A 22,971-nucleotide genomic window follows, 5' to 3' on the forward strand; every position below is an offset into this window, starting at 1 on the left:
TAAAAAATATGTCAAATGCTTTCTAATTGATTTCCTTTGATTTGTTTGTTGTCATTGCATGAAAATACATAATCTAAACCATTATTTAATCTTCCATTATTTATATTTTATGTTTTAATTTTTTGTAGGATACATCTTTATACTTGGTTTCCAATCTTCAAGAATATGTTAATAATGGGTGTAAATGATGAGCAAGCTCCAACTCCAATTTCTGATAACACAATAGGAAATGTTATTCTAAAGGTAGATTCTAAATGTAAAAAGGGAAATAAATCCGGATATGATGTTTGGTAACATTTTTAAAAAAATTCTAAAACCTCATGGTTTAAAGCCTGACCAAGCAACATGAAAATATTGTGGTAAGGACCTTGCATGTGCTAGTGCAAATGGTATTAGCACATATAAAAGGCATCTTGAAAAATGTAAAAGGTATCCTTACAACAATAATGATTCAAAGCAAGGTTCAAAATATCGATACGCCCAATACGCCGGTATGGGCGTATCGAGCGAATCGATAATACATTTTTTATTTTTTTGAAACTAGTTCAAGGGGACCGATTTAGGTCTTCTCCATCCCCTGAATCAGTCAAACTCCCGATACACCCACTATAGAGGCGTATCGGTGGGTCCCGTATCGATACTTTGAACCTTGATTCAAGGCAATAAGTCCTTTCATTTGGGTCTGATGCAAATGTTGACTATGTGGTTTGGAAATTTGATCAAGATTTAGGTTGAAAAGAGCTAGCTAAAATGATAATTTTTTATTAGCTACCGTTCAATTTTGTGGAGCATGAGGGTTTTAAGAATTTTGGTGGATCTATTCAACCTAGATTTCAGGTTGTGTCTTAGACCACTATAACCAAGGATTGCATGGATTTATGTGTGAGAGAGAAAAATTGAAAGAAGAATTAACAAGTTCATCACAAGTATGTTTGGCCATTGATCTTTGGACTTCTATCCAAAATCTTTGATATATGTGCCTCATTGCTCATTATGATGATAAGGATTGGAAGTTGTAGAAAAAATTATTAATTTACATATTGTTCCAACTCCACACACCGGTGAGGTCATTGCACATGAAATTGAATTGTGTCTGATATCTTGATGTTTAGAGAAATTTGGAACTATAACGGTAGATAATGCATCTTCAAATGACATTGCAGTTCGGACTTTGAGAGGAAATTAAGTAAGAAAAATGACCTCTTGTTAGATGGTGAATTCTTTGATGTACAATGTACGGCCCATATTTTGAATCTCACTGTGAACAAAGGGTTAGATGAGATTCAAGATTCAATATGTTGTATTCATGATAGTGTCAAGTATTAGGAATTCACCATCATGTTTGCAACAATTCAAAAAATGTGTGAAGAGAATAAAAAGTAAGAAATCAATTTGTTTGGATATTTGTACTCAATGGAACTCCACTTACTTTATGCTTTAGAGTTCCAAAAAGCATTTTAGTGCCTATAAGAGCAAGATGTGCATTTTATAAAATTAGGACCTTCCATTTTAGAAGATTGGAAAAAGACTAGGAGCTTGTGTAGATTCTTGGAGACCTTTTATGATGCTACAAATAGGGGTGCAAGTCGGGCGGGTTGGGTCGGGTTTATGGTCAACCCAAGCCTACCCTAAAATTTGGGCTTAAGGCCTGAGCCTGAGGTCAAGCCCGATTTTCCCAACCCAAGCCCAACCCACCTTGTAATTTGATGCACTCAGGTTGGGTTTGGGCCGGGCTGGGCTCGGGTTGGTCAATAACCCACTCTAAAATTATAGATATATAAATGTATTTATGCAAATATATATACATATATTTATGTATGTGTGTAAGTATGTATCTAAAATATCTATACAAATGTTATATATACAAATATGTATGTATATATATGTAAATATGTATGCGACATTTACACACACACACACACATACACACACACACACACACACACACACACGTGTGTGTGTATATAATTAGGCCGGGTCGGTCCGAGTTTGGGCTACCTAAGGACTAGGCCTGAGCTTGACATGAAAAATAGAAAACCCGACTTCTCGGGCCCGAGTTTATGATGATGTTAACAAGGTGAATCAGATTATGGATAAAATTAAATGTACAATGGAAAAAGTTTTTCAGCAATATAAAGTCATGGATTCATCTTTTGTCTTAGCAATTGAGCCTTCACAAAAAGTTCATAATGATGGAGTAGAGGGGTCTATTAAATCATCTGAATCTTTCAAGAGAGAATATCATATGGTTTTAAGAAATGAAAAAACAATTGTGAAACCAGAAATTGGATCGTTACTTAGAGGATGCATTAGAAGAAGAGAGCTCAAGTTTTGATATTTTGATTTGGTGGAAATTGAATAGCCACAAATATCGTGTGCTTTCTCAAATGGCAAAAGATATCTTAGCTATTCTTGTATCAATTGTTGCTTTAGATTATGCCTTTAGTGCAGGGGGTAGAGTGCTTGATCAATTTCGTAGTTCATTAACACCAAAGATTGTTGAGTCTTTAATGTACTCAATATTGGTTAAGAGGTCCATCAAATCCAATTCAAATTGAGGAAAAACTATAAGTTCTTAAGGAGATAGAGACAGGTACTTCAATTTCTAATTATTTATTGTATTCTCCTTTTGTTTTATTAATATAAACTTATAATCAGAAGTTCTTTTTCCTTTTCAATAGCCTTGTCAAATGAAATTGGTGCTAGATCTGGCTTCAGTTCTAGCACACCTTGTTCTATTAATGTCTAATCTCACTACATAATGAGTGCTTGAGGTGATTATAATTTTTAAACACACGTGTATTTCTATATCCATTTAAATACTATTACTTCTTTACTAAATTTATGAATTTATTAATTAGTTTTTAGGAATAAGAAGTTGAATGGATTTTGGAAGATCTTGGGCTGCTGTTGAAGTTATTTTGAGAGATGTTAAACTTTGTAGCTAAAGATTTTTTAATGATCTTAGACTCTTTTATTGTTTTGTGGAGGATTACTTAATTAATTTTAATAGTTATATATTTTTATTTGGAAGTTAACTTTTACTTAATGGTTGTATGGCAAGATTTACATGACATTATTAATTTCTAATAGTGATGGGTGAAGTTTTAAGTTGGCGGTTCTTTAGATTAATTGAATTATTTTATTTTATACTTGATGATTGAAGTTAACACTAAACTTACCAAAACTAGGTATCTTTTCTTTTTCCCCTTTTGAAATTAAAGTTTTCAGTTTATGATTCAAAGAAAATTCCAGGTATATCTAATATTTTCTAAATAAAATAATATTCCTTTTAATTTTATGATGAAAATTATATTGTATTTTTTCTTTTCTAAATGCAATATATGTATTGCAAACTCGGCTTTAGTTAATGCAAGGCCCGTTCGAACATACTTTATGGCCTTTAATTGGGAATATCTCCCCATGAAATAAAGTACATAGGTGTGGAGGGCTATAAAGGCTATTTGAAGAGTGTCCGAATGAGCCTTGCATTGTTTGATATTAATGTATATTAATTTTTAGTTTGGGGATTTGGGCTAATTAACCAATCCAAATTTGGCCCGGGCTTGGGCCCAACCCGAGTGCCTGAAATTTTAGTTCGGGTTGGGCTTAATTTGGATAATTTAGACTTGACCTCAGGTTGGGCTTGGGCTTTAGGGCCAACTCTTAGGGTTGCCTGGGTTGAGCTAAAACTAGGGGTGAGCATTCAGTTTTTTTGGTTTAAAACCAAACCAAAAAAATCAGAATTCTAAAAACCGATTTAGCTATATGATAAACCAAATTACTGAAATATTTGAAAACTGAATAAACTGAACCAATTTTTTTCGGTTATTTCAGTTAGAACCGAAATATGGAATATGTGTTTTGAACACAATTTCCATAAAAAAGAAAAAAAAGAAAAAAAAATTGGCAATAATGCCAAAACCCAAAGGAAAATTAAGTGGGTTATGGGCCTTACTGCATCCTTAGGTAAATGAATCAACACAAGAAGAGGGCATGCCTATTTAAAGTTTTAAACATATTTAACTGATGGCAGCCCTATTAACATGTTAACAAACTAAGGAATTAACAGAAATTTATATGATAAGAAAGGTTTTTTAGAAGAAATATTATCCAAAAGGTTTTCAAAAAATCAATGGAACTTAGCTTCAACTTCTGTAGATTCTTTGGGATTATACCTAAAATCCTGTTTTGTGAAAGATTCAGAGAATTCAAAGAGTTTAACTGGGAAAGTACTTCAAGGATATCACCATTAAGAGAATTCCTGGCAAGATTCAAGTCCACCAATCTGGTACACTTACCCAATTCTATTGGTATTGATATTGTTAATAAGTTCTCCTCTAAATGCAGAAATGGTAGTTGCTTTAAATCTCTAACTTGGTAGTAAGCATACCAAGTTCTGGTGAGAGCTCACCTAAAAATTTATTGTTCTTTAACTACAATTCAGTTAAGCTAGTGGAAATCCCAATATCTGAAGATATTCCTCCACTAAAGCCATTATCTCCAAAATCTATGATATTTGCATCGGGTAATCCCCAAGTCCATTAGAAATTGACCTAGATAAGCGGTTCTTGTTGATCCTTAACCTCAGCAGTGACTTGCATTCAACATATGTTTCTGGGAAGTACCTAGAGAAGTCATTATCCAAAGCTCGGATTTAGCTAACATAGTAGAAGGAGCTCATATTTTAGCTAACAAAGCTCGGACCTGCATGAAAAAACTAGTTAGAGCCTCCAGTCCCTTCATGAATCCTTTTAAACTCAAGTAAAACTAACCTAATTTTAGCCATTGTATCCATCTCACACTCTACAAACCTTGCTTTGGAATCTGAAATCCAACAAACTTCAAATTCGATTTAAGAGTAAGACACAAGGTTCAATACATTAAAACAAACACCTCAACAACTTCAAATTCGATTTAACACTCTACAAACCTTTCCAACTCCTTGATATTAGTTTTGCTTGAGGCTGAACAAGACAACCTTAAATGGTTAAAGGTAACAATAATGGCATCTCTAATTTCTACAATTGGTCAAATACAACAAAGAGACAAAAATGAATCTGATTTATAGTTTAGATGATTTATATGATTCATATGATTCATTTATAAATAAGAAATGAATTCAATGGTTTCATATATAAATGAATCAACACAAGAAGAGGACATGCCCATTTAAAGTTTTAAACATATCTAACTGATGGGTAACTCTATTAACATGTTAACAAACTAAGGAATTAACAGAAATTTACATAATAAAAAAATGTTTTCTAGAAGAAATATTATCCAAAAGAAAGGTATTAAGTAATAGTCCAAATCTTCTTTGGAGCACCCAAGAGGCTAAGTCGCCAAGACTTTGTCTAACCTAACCGATGATTTCTTCTACTTCTCTTGTTTAGATACTTTTAGAACTTCAAAGACAACTAAAAGTCCAAAACTTCTACCACTACATTTCCACAAAGACTTTGCCTCCCACCTACTATATCTATTTGAAAGAAAGGCCCCTTGTTAGAAAATTAAGGTGAGTAAATATAAAATAGTCCATTATACAATATAAGTATGGAATTTTAAAACTTACCCAAGAATAAGCATAGGAATGAATTTAATGATCAAATATCAATCACTATTGTTTGCTCCAATGCACTCTTTGGTAAATCTAGAAAGGAAGAAAAATATGTATCATTTAATCATTTACGAAGGCTAAACAATTATCATTAAAAATGATATATGAAACTTAAATAAAAAAGAGTATTACCATTTTCAAATTTGTCAATCTCTTCTAAATCTTCAACATTAATTGCATGTTGCGATGATCGAGTCCAATCTCGAGTACATATAAGTGCTTCTGCTACCTTAAGTGCCAATGAGCTCTTAAATGCATCAAGCACTCGTTCTCCAGTGCTAAAAGTAGACTCAGAAGCAACTGTAGAAATGAGAACTACTAATACATCACGAGCCATCTGTAAAAGTATAGGGAATTTGGGACTATTAACTTTCCACCATCCTAGAATATCAAAGTCATCATTACCTTGTCCCTTTTCAGTATCTTCACTCAGATATCTATCCAACTTTGATTTAGCATCTCCCCCGCCACTTAATGACTTGTACTCATTAAATCGAAGCATCATCAACATATTCTTTGCTTGTGATTGTTGGAGTTGCTCACTCTCTATCTCACTTGAAATTGAACATTTGACCTTTTCAGTAGTTTGTCCACTCTAAGGTGCAAACATACTCTTGTATTCATTATACAATTCATACAAGTTTTCCCTAACTCTTTTTGCAAATTCTTGGTTCTTTGCACCTTGATAAGTTTCAAGTACAAACTTCACATACTCTAATTTGTTCCAAGGGTTTAACACAACTATAATATAGATAAATTTATTCATCTTTTCAATGTTTCCTCAATACTTATCATACTTTTCTTTCATCCTCTTTGCCATCGCCCTTAAATTTTTGTCCTCACAATTTACCCATTCTTGTAAAAGGCACTCAACTGCATTAATTTCATGGAAAAGTTGTTAGATGTGACATACAAGGAGCCTGAAACTAGTATTGTGAGATCATAAAAATGTTGTAAAAATAGCACTAGCCTCCTAACATTCTCCCAATAAAAACAAATAGGAATCCCATCATCCATCTCAAGTTCACTTCTAAAATGAGGATCATAATCCTCAAACCTCTCAAAGACTCTTTCAAACTTTTGAGCTGCATTTAACATTAGGTATGTTGAATTCCATCTACTACTAACATCTAAACACAACAAACTCTTACTTTGAATGTTTTCAACCTCAACAAATTCTTTAAATTTTTGCAACCTACGTGGAGATTACCTAACATATCTCACAGCCTCCCAAACACGACTAATAGACTTACCAATTTCTTTCAAGCCATCATTCACAACTTACCAATTTCTTCAAATTTTTGCAATGCACCTCATATGAAGCAATTTCCTATATAGAATACAAATTCCCCGATTAAAAATATTTCCCTTTCAAATATGTAATTGCAACATCATTTGAATTTGCATTGTCAACTGTAATAGAAAAGACTTTATCAGTCAAACATTTTTCCACCTCCTTACTAATGGTCTTTCCTTTATGACTAGAAATTGTACAAAAGTTAAGAACATTTTTATTCAATTTCCAATCATTATCAATAAAGTGGGCCGTTAAAGACATGCGGTTGATTCTTTGCAAAGAAGACCATGTGTCTATAGCAAAACAAATCCTTTGGCATGAATATTTTTAGGAATTTCTTTAACTTTAATTTTTCATTTAGATACAATTGGTAACAATCTCTGGCAATAGTCCATCTAGATAGAATTCGAAGCATAGGACATGAAAGTGTCATAAACTATTTAAAGCCCTCTCCATCCACAAACTTGAACGGAAACTCATCAACAATGAACATCTGAGTTAAGCCCTTTCTAATGGCCTCTTGGTCAAACTTCCAACAACTAAGGGAACTCATCTTCTTAGTGTTTCCACCCTCCCCCTCCCTTGAGGCTGATTGCATATTTAACTGTGACAATTTTGCCTCTAACCTATAGGGGCTTTTCTCTATCACAGTAGTTGCACTTACCCTTTACTTCACCCTTATATGAGATAAATTTTGAAAAGTGATCCCATACTTCTGACCTTTGCTTCATCGTTTTTCTTTTTCCTTTAGCAATTACATTCATCAAATCCTTTTGGTTGGAAGGCCGGGGCCGGGGCTGTGGACTTCCAACTTCAGTAATATTGATAGGAGTGTTTCTATTTTGTTGTGACATCTAAAATCACAATTCACAAAGGATAAGATATATGTTAAAACTAACAAACGAATGGAATAAAATACTTGAACGTCCGCAATCATAATTCACTTAAGAAACAAAAAGAGAACTAGGTAAGAGCAAACTTACATTACATGATAAGGTAGATGATGTCGTTGCTAAAAAAATATAGCACACTAAATAAATACTCCAAGAATCTAAGTCCAAATCCCTATCAAAATAAAAACAACAATTTATAAAAATTAAAAAAATACAATCATAATTTTAATGAATTAATGAGTATCTGAGAAGAGTGAGTTTCTATTATGTACCTTCCTCAAGGGGCAAATAGTTTGAATGAATTAATGAGTGAGAATTATGCAAATTACAACCATAGAGTGGTAGAAATAGAAAAAATAAATTAAAAAATGTAACAAAATTTGAAGTTTTTTTTTTTCACTCTCTTTGATCTCTTTTATTTTATTTTCTTGTGAAAAGGTGTAGAAAGTAGATGAAAGCAATAGAGAGTGATGATATGTGAAAGTAAGGAAATAATTCATGGGGAAATAAACCAAATCTCCAATTCCTATGTTTATGTGAATTTCAGATTGTTTGGGTGATAGGATATATTGATATTGTTTGATTCTTTGGATATGTGTTACAAATAGGGTATTTCACATTCTAGTTAGTTCAGTAACATATTTGTTGGCTCATATTAATCATTCTTAATAAATCAATTTATTACTTATAAAAAAATATATTTAATTGGCATTTTTAATTTGTAATGCAAAATTTTTGTTTACAATTGGGGAACCAAGAGTAAAAGGGACATGTCTAATAGTTTGGTCAAATAAACATATTATGGTAAAAGATTGTCTACATATATATTTTTGTTGATTACCAAAAAATATATGCATTACATTTATTAATCCGTTCTTATTTAAAAAGCTTCAAGTAAGAAATTCATGATATTTTATATGTATAGTATAATACATTAAAGATATGCATTTGTTAAATATAAATATTTTTAATTTTAGTTATATATAAAATTAAAGATCCTCAATTTTTTTTTTGTTCTGCATCTTTGAAAATTTGAATTATTTGATATTTCTTTATTTATTTTTCCCTGATTTGTTTGTCTTTTTCCATATTTTTGAAAAATATGCAATTTGGGACATTTTCTTTAAAATGTCAATTTCCATGTACTATTTGAGTTTGCTAACCATGGAATAGCTTTTTCCTAATGAATTAATCACTATAAATTTGTGTTGTGTGTTCACTGAGATGATGGTTAGGGCCATGAGAAAGCATTTGGCTTAAGCACTTTTTGAAAATGTTTGCATGAACCGAAGTTTTGAACTTTGATGAGATTCCGAGGTTTCATTTTCATTTCCATTATTTTTAAAATTTTAATGAACTTTATCTCTTCTTTTTTGTTTCAATAAAAAATACAGTAACCATATACGGTATAAAATCTAAATATTTAAAAGATTTTGATAAGAAGAAGTTAATTAGTTACATGTAACCGGAGGTGAAGACTTGAAGTGGTGAATCGGAGCCTGGAGCTAGAATAAGATGCATTGATGTAGCGGCAGCCGGCAGTTAGTCTCAGTCAGTGGAGCCTGGAGCAAGTCTTCTGTTAATCAGTCTTAGTCATTCTATGTTCTATCAAAAGAAGAAGAAGAAGAAGAAGAAATTAGTTTATTAGTTATCTGTTGGCTGTTGTAAGCCTGTAAGGCCTATAACTGACAGTGAAGAAGAAGAAGAACCGAAGAAGAACGATGGCGGCACGACAGTTGACAGTTGAGAGAATTCAAAGAAGAGATTGAGGAAGGAAGATTGGAAGAGCACAACGGAACTGAGTCTAGGTCTGCGAAAGTCGGAAGTTTGCCTGAGTGCAAAATGCTTGGGGCTGAGACTGGGAGGACTCTCGACTCTAGAGTCTGGTCTTGACTGCTTTAGAGTCAGAACTGGAAGTGCCGAAGCGGACCATAGAAGACGAAGAGTTTTCTTGTTTTTGACTTTTCGTGTCTAATACGAAATTAGTCAAACTTTTATATCAACTTATTGCTTATTGTGGTTATGGATGTTCCGTGTTCAATTTTCGATGTATAATTGTATATAAGTATATTTATTAATTAATTAATTAATTAAATATTAATATAAAATTATAACTTATAATATTAAAAATATATAATTATAAAATTAAATCGATTTTTTAGTTAATCGATTTAGCATATATGATGACCAAAATACCGAAATATACAAAAATCGAATAACAAAATCCGAACCCAACTGAAAAATCAATTAGGCTGAACCATTTAAATCGAAACCGAAATTTCGGTTCGATTTTTCGATTTTAACCGAATTATGTTCACCCCTAGTTAAAACCCGGCCCAATTCGCCCGACTTGCACCCGTAGTTAGCGTTTCTCTCGACCCGATATAATCCGGCCCGATTTGGGTGAGGTGACGACTATACTTTATTCCCATGCACGCGCAATACCAACTTGAGACGAGTGGCAACTGGTAAACGAAAGAACACAGATTTTTCCTCCAAAATCCCTTTCTTTTCCTTTTCCCGAGGTCTTAGGCTTTTATTCATTTTTATTTATTTACTTTTTTTTTTTCTCGCATTATTTGTTCGAAGGTTCCATTTTGCAAGTTCAATCCTGTATCTGTTCGCAGCAATAGGGTAGAGTCGTATAGACATTAATCCGAGCTCGTTCTCATCTTGCAGAGGTATCGTATTCTGGGTTTTCTCCCTACCGTCCTTCTGTTCTTAGTTTGATTTTGTTATTCAAGCCTCACTACAAACACTTGGGTCCTATTTTCTTTTTCTTCCCCTCTTATTTTCCTTTTTTTTTTTTTTTTTTCTCTTTCTTCTCTATTTGACGGGTTGAATCTCGAAGGAGATGAGCTTCAGGCTTTGTTTTAGGTTACAGATTTGCCGATGACGCTTGAATACTTTTCTTCTTCGACTCTTCTTGTTAGAACTTTTCACAACAGGCCTGGCAGAGATTATACATATTTTAGTTTTTGTTTGCTTTTTTTTTTGTGATATTATCCTGTCAATTTATTTTGATCAGCTTCTTTTGATTCACGGCACCTTGTTTCATGTATTCTTCATTTATTTGTTCATTTGGTTTAAGGATAACCAGTTCCTTCTGTAGTTACTGATTTTTAGTGTTATAGAAATTACCAGTCTCTTTGATGATTAAATTGGGTTGATTCAGTATGTTGAAATGGTGGTTGATCATTCGGAAGTTGGAATCACTATTCCTAATTAGTACAATCTGTCTAAGGTTGAACTCTGTATTATTTTCTAGAGGCTCTGGAAGAACTCCCAGGATCACTACAAGCTCGAGTATTTAGCTGCTTCTTTCCGTTGCAATGGCCTCTCCGTCTTCAATCTCTACTTGTTCCCTCAATGATAGTGTATTTGTTCGAAGAGCAGCGGCTGTTTCTGCAAACCAATGCCAGCAGGAGTGTAGGTACTCCTATTCAAGACTGATATCTAAACGATCACTTCTTTCTCAGTCAATTTCAGTGTCAACTCGCTCAAGCGGGTTCCTTTCCATTGAGAAAAATACTGGAAGAACCTCACAAAGAAGCAAAGGCCGATGTCATGCCTTGGAGCTGGAGGTTCAGAAATCATCTCCATTTTCTGTAGGAGAGAAGTTTCAACTTGATGATGTGATAGAGGCTCAGCAGTTCGATAGAGATACTCTGAGTGCCATATTTGAAGTGGCACGCGAGATGGAGAAAATTGAGAAGAACTCCCCTGGTAGCCAAATTTTGAAGGGTTATCTAATGGCTACCCTGTTTTATGAGCCTTCCACAAGAACTAGGCTTTCCTTTGAGTCTGCCATGAAAAGGTTGGGTGGAGAAGTTTTGACAACAGAAAATGCACGTGAGTTTTCATCTGCAGCAAAAGGAGAGACCCTAGAAGGTACTGGTGCATTCTTGTATTTATTTATTTTTTCTTTAACTTATTTATTTATTTATTTTTATTTTACATTGTTGGGGGTAGTTGGGAGTGGTTTTAATGCTGTGGGGTTTTCATTTGGGATCTTGATCTGCAGATACGATAAGAACTGTTGAAGGATACTCGGATATTATTGTGATGAGGCACTTTGAAAGTGGTGCTGCCAGAAGAGCAGCGGCTACAGCTAATATTCCTATTATTAATGCTGGAGATGGTCCAGGACAGCATCCAACACAGGTATTGCTAATATGTTGACCAATGAAGTTTATCTGCTAGAGTTCTTTGGATATTTTGGGGTGCTAACTGTGTATATCCATCTTAGCCAGCCTTGAACCGAAAAATCTAATCTTGTAGCATATAGCAAACATAGTGATTTATGAGCATCATTTTCTATGTAGTATAGGCATAACAATTTTTTAGTGAGAAGGCTTAGGAGTTTATTTCTATGCAACCTATATATATATATATACGTTCCTAAGCCCAGATATTTTTACTTGAATTGATAAGCAAAATGCTAAATTCTTAACTGTTAGAGACCTAAAACCTTCCTCATGTCTTGTTTTCCTTGTCTTAAGCAAATAACATGGATTTCAGCAAATCCCACATGACTGTATGGTGTGGCTCTTGCAAGTGGCTCTTTTGTCAGTCACCTAGTTTCGCCTCTTAAAACATTTTTTTTTCTTTTTTACTTTTGGTAATTCTTGTTTTTGGTGGTCCATTATTTCATGATAGTACCTCGGAGGGCTAAGTAAAAGGAGCAAATTATTATGGAAAATGTGCCTGGCTGCAATATTTGGATTCTATGGAGCGACAGAAACGATAGAGTCTTCAAAGGTCAATCCAAATCAGAAGAGGAAGTAATGAACAGGTTCACAGGTGATATTTGCAAGCCTAGGCATCAAGGTGGTGTAGTCATTAGACCACTCATGCAGGTTAACATGGCTCTTCTGACCAAATGGATTTGGAGATTTGCTACTGAAGGAGATGAACTTTGGTGGTTTCTGATTAAAGGAAAATATGGTGAACTAGCTTTTGTGTGGGAATCTGGACACCCTACTGAACCTTACAGCACAGGTCTGTGGAAGGAAACCATGCAAAACAGAGATTCCTTTTTCAGCTTATTCTCCTTCAAACCAGCTTCTGGTGAAGGAATACTGTTTTGGAAAGATAGGTGGTGTGGAGATAACCCTTTTTGCCTCTCTTTTCTGGCATTTTTTGTTTTGGCTCAAGATAAGGATGCCCAAATCTGTTGACTGTTTTGAAGAGCTTGCAAATCAGGTTGTTTGGTACCAAAGACTTCAAAGAAATTTTAATGATTGGAGCCTTGATTCTTTGACAGCCTTCTTACAGTCCCTTGAACAAGTTAATCCCCAACCAGGTGTGGAAGATCAGATTTGGTGGCCGCATTTTAATTCTGGAATTTTCAGTCAATTTGATGCTACATACCCTTTTGGCTGTGGGTGCTGAAACCCTGCCTTGGATTTGGATTTGGAAACAAAAGATTCCCACCATTGATATTTTAAGAAGGAAAGATCTGTACCTTGTCAATAAATGTTATTTGTGTGGCATAGATGAAGAGAATATCCTGCATCTCCTAGTAAACTGCACTTGCTCAAAGGTCTTGTGGTTTCATGCTTTGGAATTGTTTGGGGTGTCCTGCGTCAAACCTCCTGATGTGGAGTATCTGTTCTCTACTTGGAGAATACACACTTTCAGTAGAAGGGGGATAGCTCCTGACATGTGGTGCTTTTTGCAATCTATTGGTGCATCTGGAGGGAAAGAATTACCAAATCTTTGAAATGTCTCCCTGTCCATTGAGAAGCTTTGTGGCAAGGTCAAGAGGACTATTCTAAAGTGGGCCTTGATCAACAAGATGTTTAGGGGACTAAAGTATAGTCATTTCACTGATCATTGGGGTTCTATTTTGAGGGATGACACCTTTTCTGGTTGATGTTGTTCTTTGTATTATGATTTTCCTTTGGCATCTGTATGCTCCCTTGTAAAATCTCTCCCTTTACAGCCTTTTCGTTCACTGTATCTATTGAAACTATTACCACTTTCCCCGAAAAAAAAAAAAGAAAGAACAGGCTCGTGGGCATCCTATGTTCATGGCTTGGAATCCTCAAACTCTTTCAAGGAATACCTTATAGCTCTTTTTTTTTTTTTTGATGGAGAATCTCTTTTTGTAAACAGAATGCATAGAAATGCTTAACTCTTTGTTTCTATTTTAGCACATTCCTACTGTACAGTTACAGTCCCTTATTGTACATGGGTCTTTCTTTTATAGATCAATGAAATACTATACTTTACCTCTTCAAAAAGAAAAATCGTGATGGGCATCTTCTTCATGATGCTTACCATATTAACATTTGTGAAGAACCATCAAGTCTGAGGTCATTGCTTCTCTTTGAATCCATCAACATTTTATATTTTATTCTCTTATTACATGGGCTATGTAAAGCTTTAGAATTAGAACTTCAGTTAGTAGAGACAGTCTTAACTTTTCTCTTCTTATTCATTAGTTGCTCTTGGTTACAAATATCATTTCCTTATCCTAATGGACCTAATCTATCTTCTATGTTCTAACATTAATCCTTCACAGAAATACCATGATATCTGTAAATGGATTCTGAAGTTTGTCTTCCTCTCATCTCCAGTTGTAGTCATTGACTTTGCATTTCATACATTTTATATCCATGATACCAAAATTCATATTTATTGGTATTGATCATCATTATCCAAGCCTTGCCCCAACTATATACTGTTGCCTATATGGATCCTGTTCTGCCATTCTGTGATGTTTAGTGCCACATCCATTGTTAAATTATGGGCCCTTAAATCATTTCTTACTACTTCAACACATGTCCTTTTTTTGCTTGCCCCCTAGCTCTTCTAACCCCTTCAACTTGTAATATAACACTTTTCTTAGTCCACTTTCCTTCATTTTATCACCTATTGGAGACTCCTAAGTTCCTTTCAATAAGTTCATTTCTGATATCATGCTTTCTATTTTTTCCTCTGATCCATCTCAACAGTTGCATTTATTGGTACTGATCTGTTATTCATTTCGTGTACTTTTTTTCCTTAAAGCATATGGAAGTAGTGCTCTTGCAATTTTATCTTGGTTTGGAGCTTATGCAGAGAAGTCAGGGCAGTAAATTTGATGTGCATGAAACAAGATTACCTTCCTAATCCTACATTGACTCTCCGTATTTGAACTTTTATACCAAGAGTTCTTGCCTATTGGGACCACTCTTTGGAGGAAGAGTTGCAATGTCCCACTTATGATTGTGATGGAGCTCATTTGGTGGCATTTACTTGGCATCAGTAGTCAAAACACCCTGAAACATACAATAGTGAATCCATGTGGAAGGAATTTCTATCGTAAACTGAACATAATTGGTCTTATGACTTTAATGCGTCGTTAGAAGTTGTCAAGTTCATATAAGTATCACACCTGCTTTCATTTAATTGGGTTTATGTTTTAATAAAAATTGTTTTTATGTTTCCAATAAAAAAGAGTACCACGCATGCTCTGAACTGAAAGTAGCAACTGTTGGATCTTGTTTCATGCCAGCACCCACCAGGAACCAACCACAAAAGCAGAATGACTACCATAAAAATGCAGTCAGAAGAGTGTTGACATATAAGAGTACATATGCTTTTGTTACCGAACTTGGGTTCTTTCATCAATATAGGATATATTTCGTTTTTTTCTTCTCTTTTTTTTTTCATTTTTCTTTCTTTTTTTTGGCCTCATCACTCTTTCATTTTTCTTATCTTTTGGTTGGATTCATTTCTTAGTTTGGAATTTTTATGCCATTATCCCATTGTTGGTTACTCGGTAGAAATGCTAAACTGATGAAAGTCACTGATCAAGTCTTCAGTGTTCACTGTTCAGGCACTTTTGGATGTATACACAATTGAGAGAGAGATAGGCAAACTGGATGGCATCAAAGTTGGTCTTGTTGGAGATCTTGCTAATGGAAGGACAGTCCGTTCACTGGCATATCTGCTTGCCAAGTACCAAGGTGTTAAGATCTACTTTGTCTCACCAGATGTGGTAAAGATGAAGGTACTAAAAAAAGTTTCAGTAAACCAAGTGTTTTTTTTTTTTTTGGTGGTGATTCCCAGCTCAGGACCACTGATATCATAACTTGAAATACTTCTTGTCATAAAGATAAACTTTGGAAAAATCAGGAATATGGTTTTCTTGTTTCATGTAGGATGATATAAAAGACTATCTCTCATCTAAGGGGGTTGAATGGGAAGAAAGTGCAGATTTGATGGAAGTGGCATCAAAGTGTGATGTAGTCTATCAGACTCGCATTCAGCGAGAAAGGTTTGGTGAGAGGACTGATCTGTATGAAGAAGCTCGAGGGAAGTATATTGTGGACCTGGATGTGTTGGGTATGATGCAAAAGCATGCTATTGTCATGCACCCCCTCCCAAGGCTGGATGAGGTAAACATATGACGTATTGATACCATTTATAATCATAATCACAATCATTCTTAAATGCCTTATTTGGTTTGCTTATCAAATTATTTTCATGATATTATGCAGATTACAGTGGGTGTTGATGTGGATCCTAGAGCTGCCTACTTCAGACAAGCGAAGAATGGTCTCTACATCCGGATGGCTCTTTTGAAGCTTCTGCTTGTTGGCTGGTGATGGATGCTGGATCCTTTATGCTTTTCTTTTTTTGTTTTTGTTTTTGTTTGCTAGCCAATGCTTGCGCACTTTATTCTGCTTATGCCCAGAATGGTAAGTTACTTGACTTGTTTATTGAAGGAAGTTACCCTCTTCCACTTCCCTTTCAATAACACTAGTTCATAACCCCTTCACCATTTACAAGCACAAGTTGGCAGAGACATTATTCAAACAGCTGGCCTGAGCCCTGAACTCAAACATTTGGCTAATTGGCTGGTCAGAATTGAACATAATAGATAATTGAGAATATAATTTAGAAGGCTATGATTATTATTATATTCGCAAGTTCAGATGGGTATGATAATCTAAAATATTTCTTTTAGGAGCATATCTGGAAATACATTTCTTTCAAGGACTAAACGATTACAAATGTTTGCCATTAGGGCAAAACAAGATGGAGTTGCTTCTTGTTACTGTGTTCTACTTGACAAGATTGTCCTTCATATTGTTTTATTTAACCACATTGGGCTGAAAAAAATTGAAGGTTGTTGTCAAGTATCAACTGATGAGCAGCGACTTATTGTTTCAATTACACCCTAATTTTCAATTTCTCCTCCAGTAATCGTGCCTTATGTTTCAATACTGTTACTTTTAATAGTTTCTTGATTATGCTATTTGGACGTGGGAGGGAAAAATTACATTTGTCTCCACTTTTTTTTTGGGTGGGCGTCTCCTTCACTTCATGGTTTTTATTTCTGCTCCTCTGTGTCTCACCGTCCATATCAACTCACTCGTGTTTGCATCTAACCTCACATCAATTACTTGTGCGAACTCAACACAGATCACAGATGGCCAGCTCATCCTAAAAACGTCATATGCTAAAGTTGATTGATTGGCATCATTGAATTCCAGATGATCCATATGATCACCAATCTTTCCATCATTGAATTCCAACCTTAGTTGCATTGCAATACACAAACTTGTGAGACAGAATACCACCCGGTGTTCCTATTTATGCACCAACTGACCTCTGTTACATACTGTTCTTCAATACTGGTTGGAGGTCTAATGACCCACATGAAAGCCTTGAGTAGGTTAAAGGTTGAATTTAGTTGCTAGATTATGTTATGGCGATCCTGTTCGGTTGAGTCAAGTCTGTTCAGTAATTCAAGGATTCGATTTTGCCCAGAGATGTTTTTGGCTGGCTGAACAGTGAGTGCTAGTCTGCATTCCAACATTCATGCCGTGATTGTGCTTCGTAATAGTAACATTGTCTCTGCACTTTGAGGAAAAACCACTTCTTATTTAAGGAAAATGAGAGTCATGGTTGAATGTTTACATTGTTTAGCATTGGGCGATTTCTTTTTATTTCTCTTTTAAATATTAAATTGTATAGGTGGTTTTTTATTTTTCATTTTTGCATGCATTAGCCTCTCATTTACAAAGATGTTGAAACGAGAAAAACTGATAAGGGTATTCTCACTATGTGATCTAAATTTCCCGTGAGAACAATCTCGCCAAAGCTGAAAGTTTTGAGGGCGTGGACCACACTGATCCCGATTTCCAAATCTTGGGTTCCCTGTGGAGCTATGGTGAACAAAGGTGGGTTTATATGGACCAGAACCCCTTTCGGCGGTCTCACTGAGCACAAGTATGTCTCTGTCTTGCTTGCCACATTCTTGACACTTCGTTGCACTGACTGGTATCTGACCAATGCCGATATGGTTATCGAGGGGAGATTGAGATCAGATGGCTTGGCAAGTGAGTGATTGCATGATACTCCAGTAGAAGCTTTGACAGTAGCAGGATCAATATTGGGCAAGGAGCATAAGAAACCGATATAGTCTTCAAAACCTGCTTTATGACAAACGTGAGCTCAACGGCTCCCAAAAGAACTGAAGCTACAACAGTTCAAATCATGAATGACAGAATATGCTTGTTCCTAGAGCTAGAATTATCTCAATTGGGTTGCTGTGTCATTAGGTTCAAAGCACGACTGCATCGGTGAGCCTTGTCTTCCAACCCTTGACCACAGAGCGATCAACCCCTAAACTAATTAACCAAGATATATATATATATATATATATATATATATATATATATATATAGTTTTAGACTTCACGTCTTCACCTTGATAATTGAACGAACAAGCTGGCTACCTGATGGGAAGACAAGGCCTGGATACTGTGCACGCGCTGGATTGATGAGACCTGAGCCAAAATCGAAAGGAGTGGAGGGATATAATCCATTGATATCGGGTCCTTGTGCCAAGATGGGTTTCCCTTGGTTGTCATTCTTGGACGCAGTAGTGGAGATAGCGGAAGCAATCATATCCGGTGTCCATGAAGGATTGCTTTGCTTGATGAGTGCTGCAATGCCCCCTACATGTGGAGTTGACATGCTAGTCCCAGACAACAGCGCAAAATTGTATCCTACAAAGTACAAACAAATCGAGGCAACTCACTAATTAAAATAATATAGTTTTGCATTTAAACCCATGTCTTATGCATCTTAACATAGCAGGATATTCTGGAATCGTTAGCTAGCTCCTTAATTCCTTAGTCTTTAGTCCTTTCCTTACCTGTAAGAATGGGATCCAAGGCGCTGACAGGGCTCCAAGCTGCCCATACGAGATCTCCAGGGGCGAGAATATCAGGCTTGAGTACATCTGTTAGGTTCCCACTTTTGTCAACGATGTCAGGCCCTCTTGATGAGAATAAGCTAACAATGGGTGCCCGCCCTTGGTAAGAAGCAATTCTTCCCTCTCTAATGGCTGCGTTTCCACCAAATTCAGTGACAAGTCCACACTGATCCCTCTTTGTTGTCCGTTGGTAATAGTCCAGGAGGATCTAGGACAATCAAAATGCAACATAAAGAAGTACAGCAAGAATGATGTGTGAGCTATATATATCTCTACAGTTGAGACCTGATCAGTAATGTAAACAGAAGCATATATACCTGTGTATCAGCTATTTTGGGGATGATGATGCCCGGCACAGAGAAGGGAAGGGGCTGTGCAACGAAATCTCCATAATCTGGGTTGGCTACAAAAACAAAACCCGCTAATCCTAGCACCCTTGCAGTGTCAATGATGGCGGTGATAGTCGACGTTGCATTGGCGAAGCCTGCTGAGAAGGTGCAGATAACAATTCTGCCCTGCACAACCGTCCGGTCAAATGCCTCTGGATGCTGACACTCCTCAATATATTCTGGGGTCATTGGGAAGGTTCTATTTGCCCTCATTGCATCCTTTGCCAAGACCAGCTTATATAGAAAAATCCCACCTCCAAAAGAGGGTCCTGATTATTAACAGACAAGCAAATTCAATATATGAGGAAATCCAAATATTAAGAGAGCTCAGAGCTGTTTTAAGTTTCAGGTGATTGATCTCTTTCGCTTTTAAAAAATATATACGAGCTAAAGCTAACATTTACCCGATAACCCAACGCCTCCGATCCTTCGACCATCACCTAGAACAAGGGTGCCAGGAAAACTTCTGTCAGTGGTGCAGGCAGCTACACCCATTGCCCAAGGACTGAAGGACACAACGGTGGATGGACTCGGCCCCTTATTCCCTGCAGCTTGCACCACGAAAACTCCAGCTCGTCGTGCGAATAACATGAAAATGTCGAATACATTCAGGAAAGTGAGTGTATCTTCAGGAGGGTCATCTGGTCCAACTGAAAGTACTAAAACATCCACTCCATCTAGAACTGCCTGCAGTAGTAATACATATTGCCGCCATAATAAGAGCACTAAACACTTTCAGAGGTCCCACAGAAATGCCGTTTTCTGATCTTACAAGTTACACCCTTTCCTTCTTTTGAAATAACTGATGAATTGGATGCCGGTAGTTCATGTGCATATGAAATTAAATTCACAATGAATAAGCTCACATCCACATATGTCTTGATCAATTAGTTTTAACCATCCAACGAAGAATAATTTATAGAATTAATTAAAGAATGTTCTTACTTGATCAATTGCACAAACCACGTCTGCTAGAGTTCCGACGCTAGGAAAAATCGCCTTGTATACAGCAATTCTGTTTACATGGAACAAAGACATGATTCCACGTACGCCATCAGTTGTTGTTCACACTGGTTCCTGAGAACTTCGATATATTCAGAAACAACCCAGTTATAGTTATACCTGGCTCGTGGCGCCATTCCACTGGCACGGCCGTAAAAGAAGCCATTCACGACTACTGGAACTCCAAAATTTCCGGCAGCAATCGAGGCGACATGGCTGAAACAGTAGATTGATTGATACTAGTGTCTCATAAAACATGCGACTATATATGGAAGCTCTTGGGTAATTGATTTAGAAATACTAAGTTACGTTTGGGTAATTGATTTAGAATCCGTTGGGGGAACCATGACCTAAAGCTAGGTAGTAATCCTAACCATATTTGATTTGAAACAAGCTAGAACTATTATGATCCTTCAGCCCATTTCCTGCCATCAGGGACAAATCAGATAGTACTGTTCCTCTTCAATGTCAATGACCCAGAGTCCATAGTTCAGAACTTCAGATCATGGCAATAATGTCATAAAACCAGATCATGCCTATAGTTTCGGTCAAGCTAAGACGTATATAAGTGAATGTAGTTCTCTGAAAACATGTTAAAATTTACCTCCCATGACCAACTGCATCCATGGGTGAGAGGAAGTCTATCGAAGCGTTGAGAGGCGCGGTTGTTTGAGCTCCAGCTGAGAAGTACCTTGCTGAGATGATCTTACCATTGCATGCACTTTCAGGAAAATGAGGACCCGTCTCGCAAACGCCCTTAAATCGAGAAGGTTTCGTGGTGAATGGATTTAAGGGATCATAGGCGAAGCTGGGGTGTGTTGGGTCGATGCCAGTATCAACAACTCCAATAACTATGCCTTCTCCGGCATTTCGCTCTCCTCCTTCTTGAGTCCATACTCGTTCAGGTAATGAAAGGAACTCAGGAGTGTAAGTTGTCTTCAATTTGGCACCTCTGTCCTTCTCCACCAACTTCACTCCCGGAGTCATTTTGAGCTTCTTAGCCTGACATTTTACACAAAGAATATGGTAATAGTTTTGGTAATTCAGTTGACCTGGCCGGTCCAATCATTTGAACCATGCATCACCCAATCATGATTCTGGCCAGGCCACAGGCTTCAAACTAATGTGGCATGGCCTGATCCTCCGGGTCAATTTTAAAACATTGGTTTTTGGGGGAAGGGGCAACGCAAAACCCTAATGGGGTGTTTGATTTGATGGAAAATAAGAAAGAGAATTTAATAAGGAGGAATTCTCTTTTCTCTCATTTTCTATCAAACCAAACATAACTTAACGCATGTTTTAAAAGAGAAAGGCTACTCTTGTGCATTAATAAAATTTCACCGCTATCTTGCTTTCCCAATGAGAATGTGTCCACACCCATTTTGTCAAAAATGAGGATGCAGCCAAATCAAAAGATGAACTTCAGACGTGTGGATTGGCCGGGTTTACTTCTCACCCTAAATCGGACGACATTTGATTTACACCCATAAAAACAAAACAAAAGAAAGCAAATTAAACAGTGATCAAAACTGAGTACGTAGAATATTAATGACCTGAGAAGGACTGGTGTGAACAGCAAAGCCATTAACAATATGTTTGAAGCTGTAAAGCTTTCTATAGCTCCCGACCTCCAGAGCGGCCTGTAGAAGTTGGTCATGCGAATCTACCAAGTGCTTTGCATGAGCCTTGAAAGCTTCACTAAAAACATTCAAAGTACGTAGTATACATGAAGTAAGTGAATACCTACCTGGGACGCTATCTCAACAGTTCTAATTTAATTATGTTACAAATAAAAACAATATTAGCATCTATCTATGACACTTGCTGCTGAGATTTTCTATTGACAAACGATGAAATCTTTTAGACCCAAAAAGAAAACATGAAGTGACATCATCAGTTCCTCTACCTGTCTGGGTCCAGTTTCTTTCCATGGAGGTGATCAGGTGACGAACCTTGGTGGAAGGCAACAGGGTCTCCTTCCATTAAGACTAGGTATATTGCTGGCTCTTCTGCTGCTAAACCCAGGATGAGAATCATGGGGAGAAAAAGAACAACCACATGCCTCCATGAAACTAAGATAGTTGCAGTGCTTGCCATGATTACAGGTGCAACTACGCAGATAGGTTTCGTTCATTAGAGGAGATGGGGAAGAAGAGAAATTCCGGTTATAAATAATGCCATCATCGGATCTCATACTTAGCCACATGGTTAGTGTGAATAAAGCTACTGGACTTGCTGAGCAACTTAAGGAAAAGCAGTATCAGCTAATCACGTGTCCAGTATGAATTTAGGTTGTTTGAATCGTCAAGCAAGTTAACCTTGTAACCGTTTATTATTATTATTATTATTATTATTGTCGTTTATTTAATCAATTTCCAGTTAATGCACGTGAGAGAGAGAGAGAGCGAGGCTGTATGTGACCTTAGTTGGAGAAAACATTTCCCGCGACCCCAATGAAACAAACTCATACATCGCCATCTTGTAGATATGAGGCTGCAATGTACTGTGAGTAGGGTAATAGTAGAGAGTGTGAGTAGTAAATCTGTCCAC

The 22,971-nt window shown here is 36.3% G+C and overlaps 2 protein-coding genes across 2 annotated transcripts; one reads left to right on the forward strand and one right to left on the reverse strand.

The window, feature by feature from the left end:
- Positions 1–10,261: 10,261 nt before the first annotated feature.
- On the forward strand, positions 10,262–16,777 carry LOC148878333 (aspartate carbamoyltransferase 1, chloroplastic-like). Its single transcript, XM_088953121.1, has 6 exons — positions 10,262–10,491; positions 11,081–11,701; positions 11,835–11,974; positions 15,639–15,812; positions 15,964–16,200; positions 16,303–16,777. Exons 2-6 carry the CDS (start codon positions 11,143–11,145, stop codon positions 16,408–16,410), a joined length of 1,218 nt encoding a protein of 405 aa, XP_088809247.1. The 5' UTR covers positions 10,262–10,491; positions 11,081–11,142; the 3' UTR covers positions 16,411–16,777.
- Positions 16,778–17,671: 894 nt separating this feature from the next.
- On the reverse strand, positions 17,672–22,566 carry ALE1 (PA-domain containing subtilase family protein). Its single transcript, XM_088953131.1, has 10 exons — positions 22,328–22,566; positions 21,975–22,119; positions 21,026–21,423; positions 20,542–20,637; positions 20,365–20,434; positions 19,824–20,106; positions 19,348–19,688; positions 18,971–19,238; positions 18,549–18,821; positions 17,672–18,243 (listed from the first exon to the last, which is right to left on the reverse strand). The coding sequence occupies exons 1-10, from the start codon at positions 22,516–22,518 to the stop codon at positions 17,828–17,830; spliced, it is 2,481 nt and encodes an 826-aa protein (XP_088809257.1). The 5' UTR covers positions 22,519–22,566; the 3' UTR covers positions 17,672–17,827.
- Between the last annotated feature and the right edge of the window lie 405 nt (positions 22,567–22,971).

Source organism: Nelumbo lutea, chromosome 1, assembly GCF_056320005.1.
Source record: "Nelumbo lutea isolate HS-2025 chromosome 1, American lotus-T2T, whole genome shotgun sequence".
NCBI classification, from domain to species: domain Eukaryota; kingdom Viridiplantae; phylum Streptophyta; class Magnoliopsida; order Proteales; family Nelumbonaceae; genus Nelumbo; species Nelumbo lutea.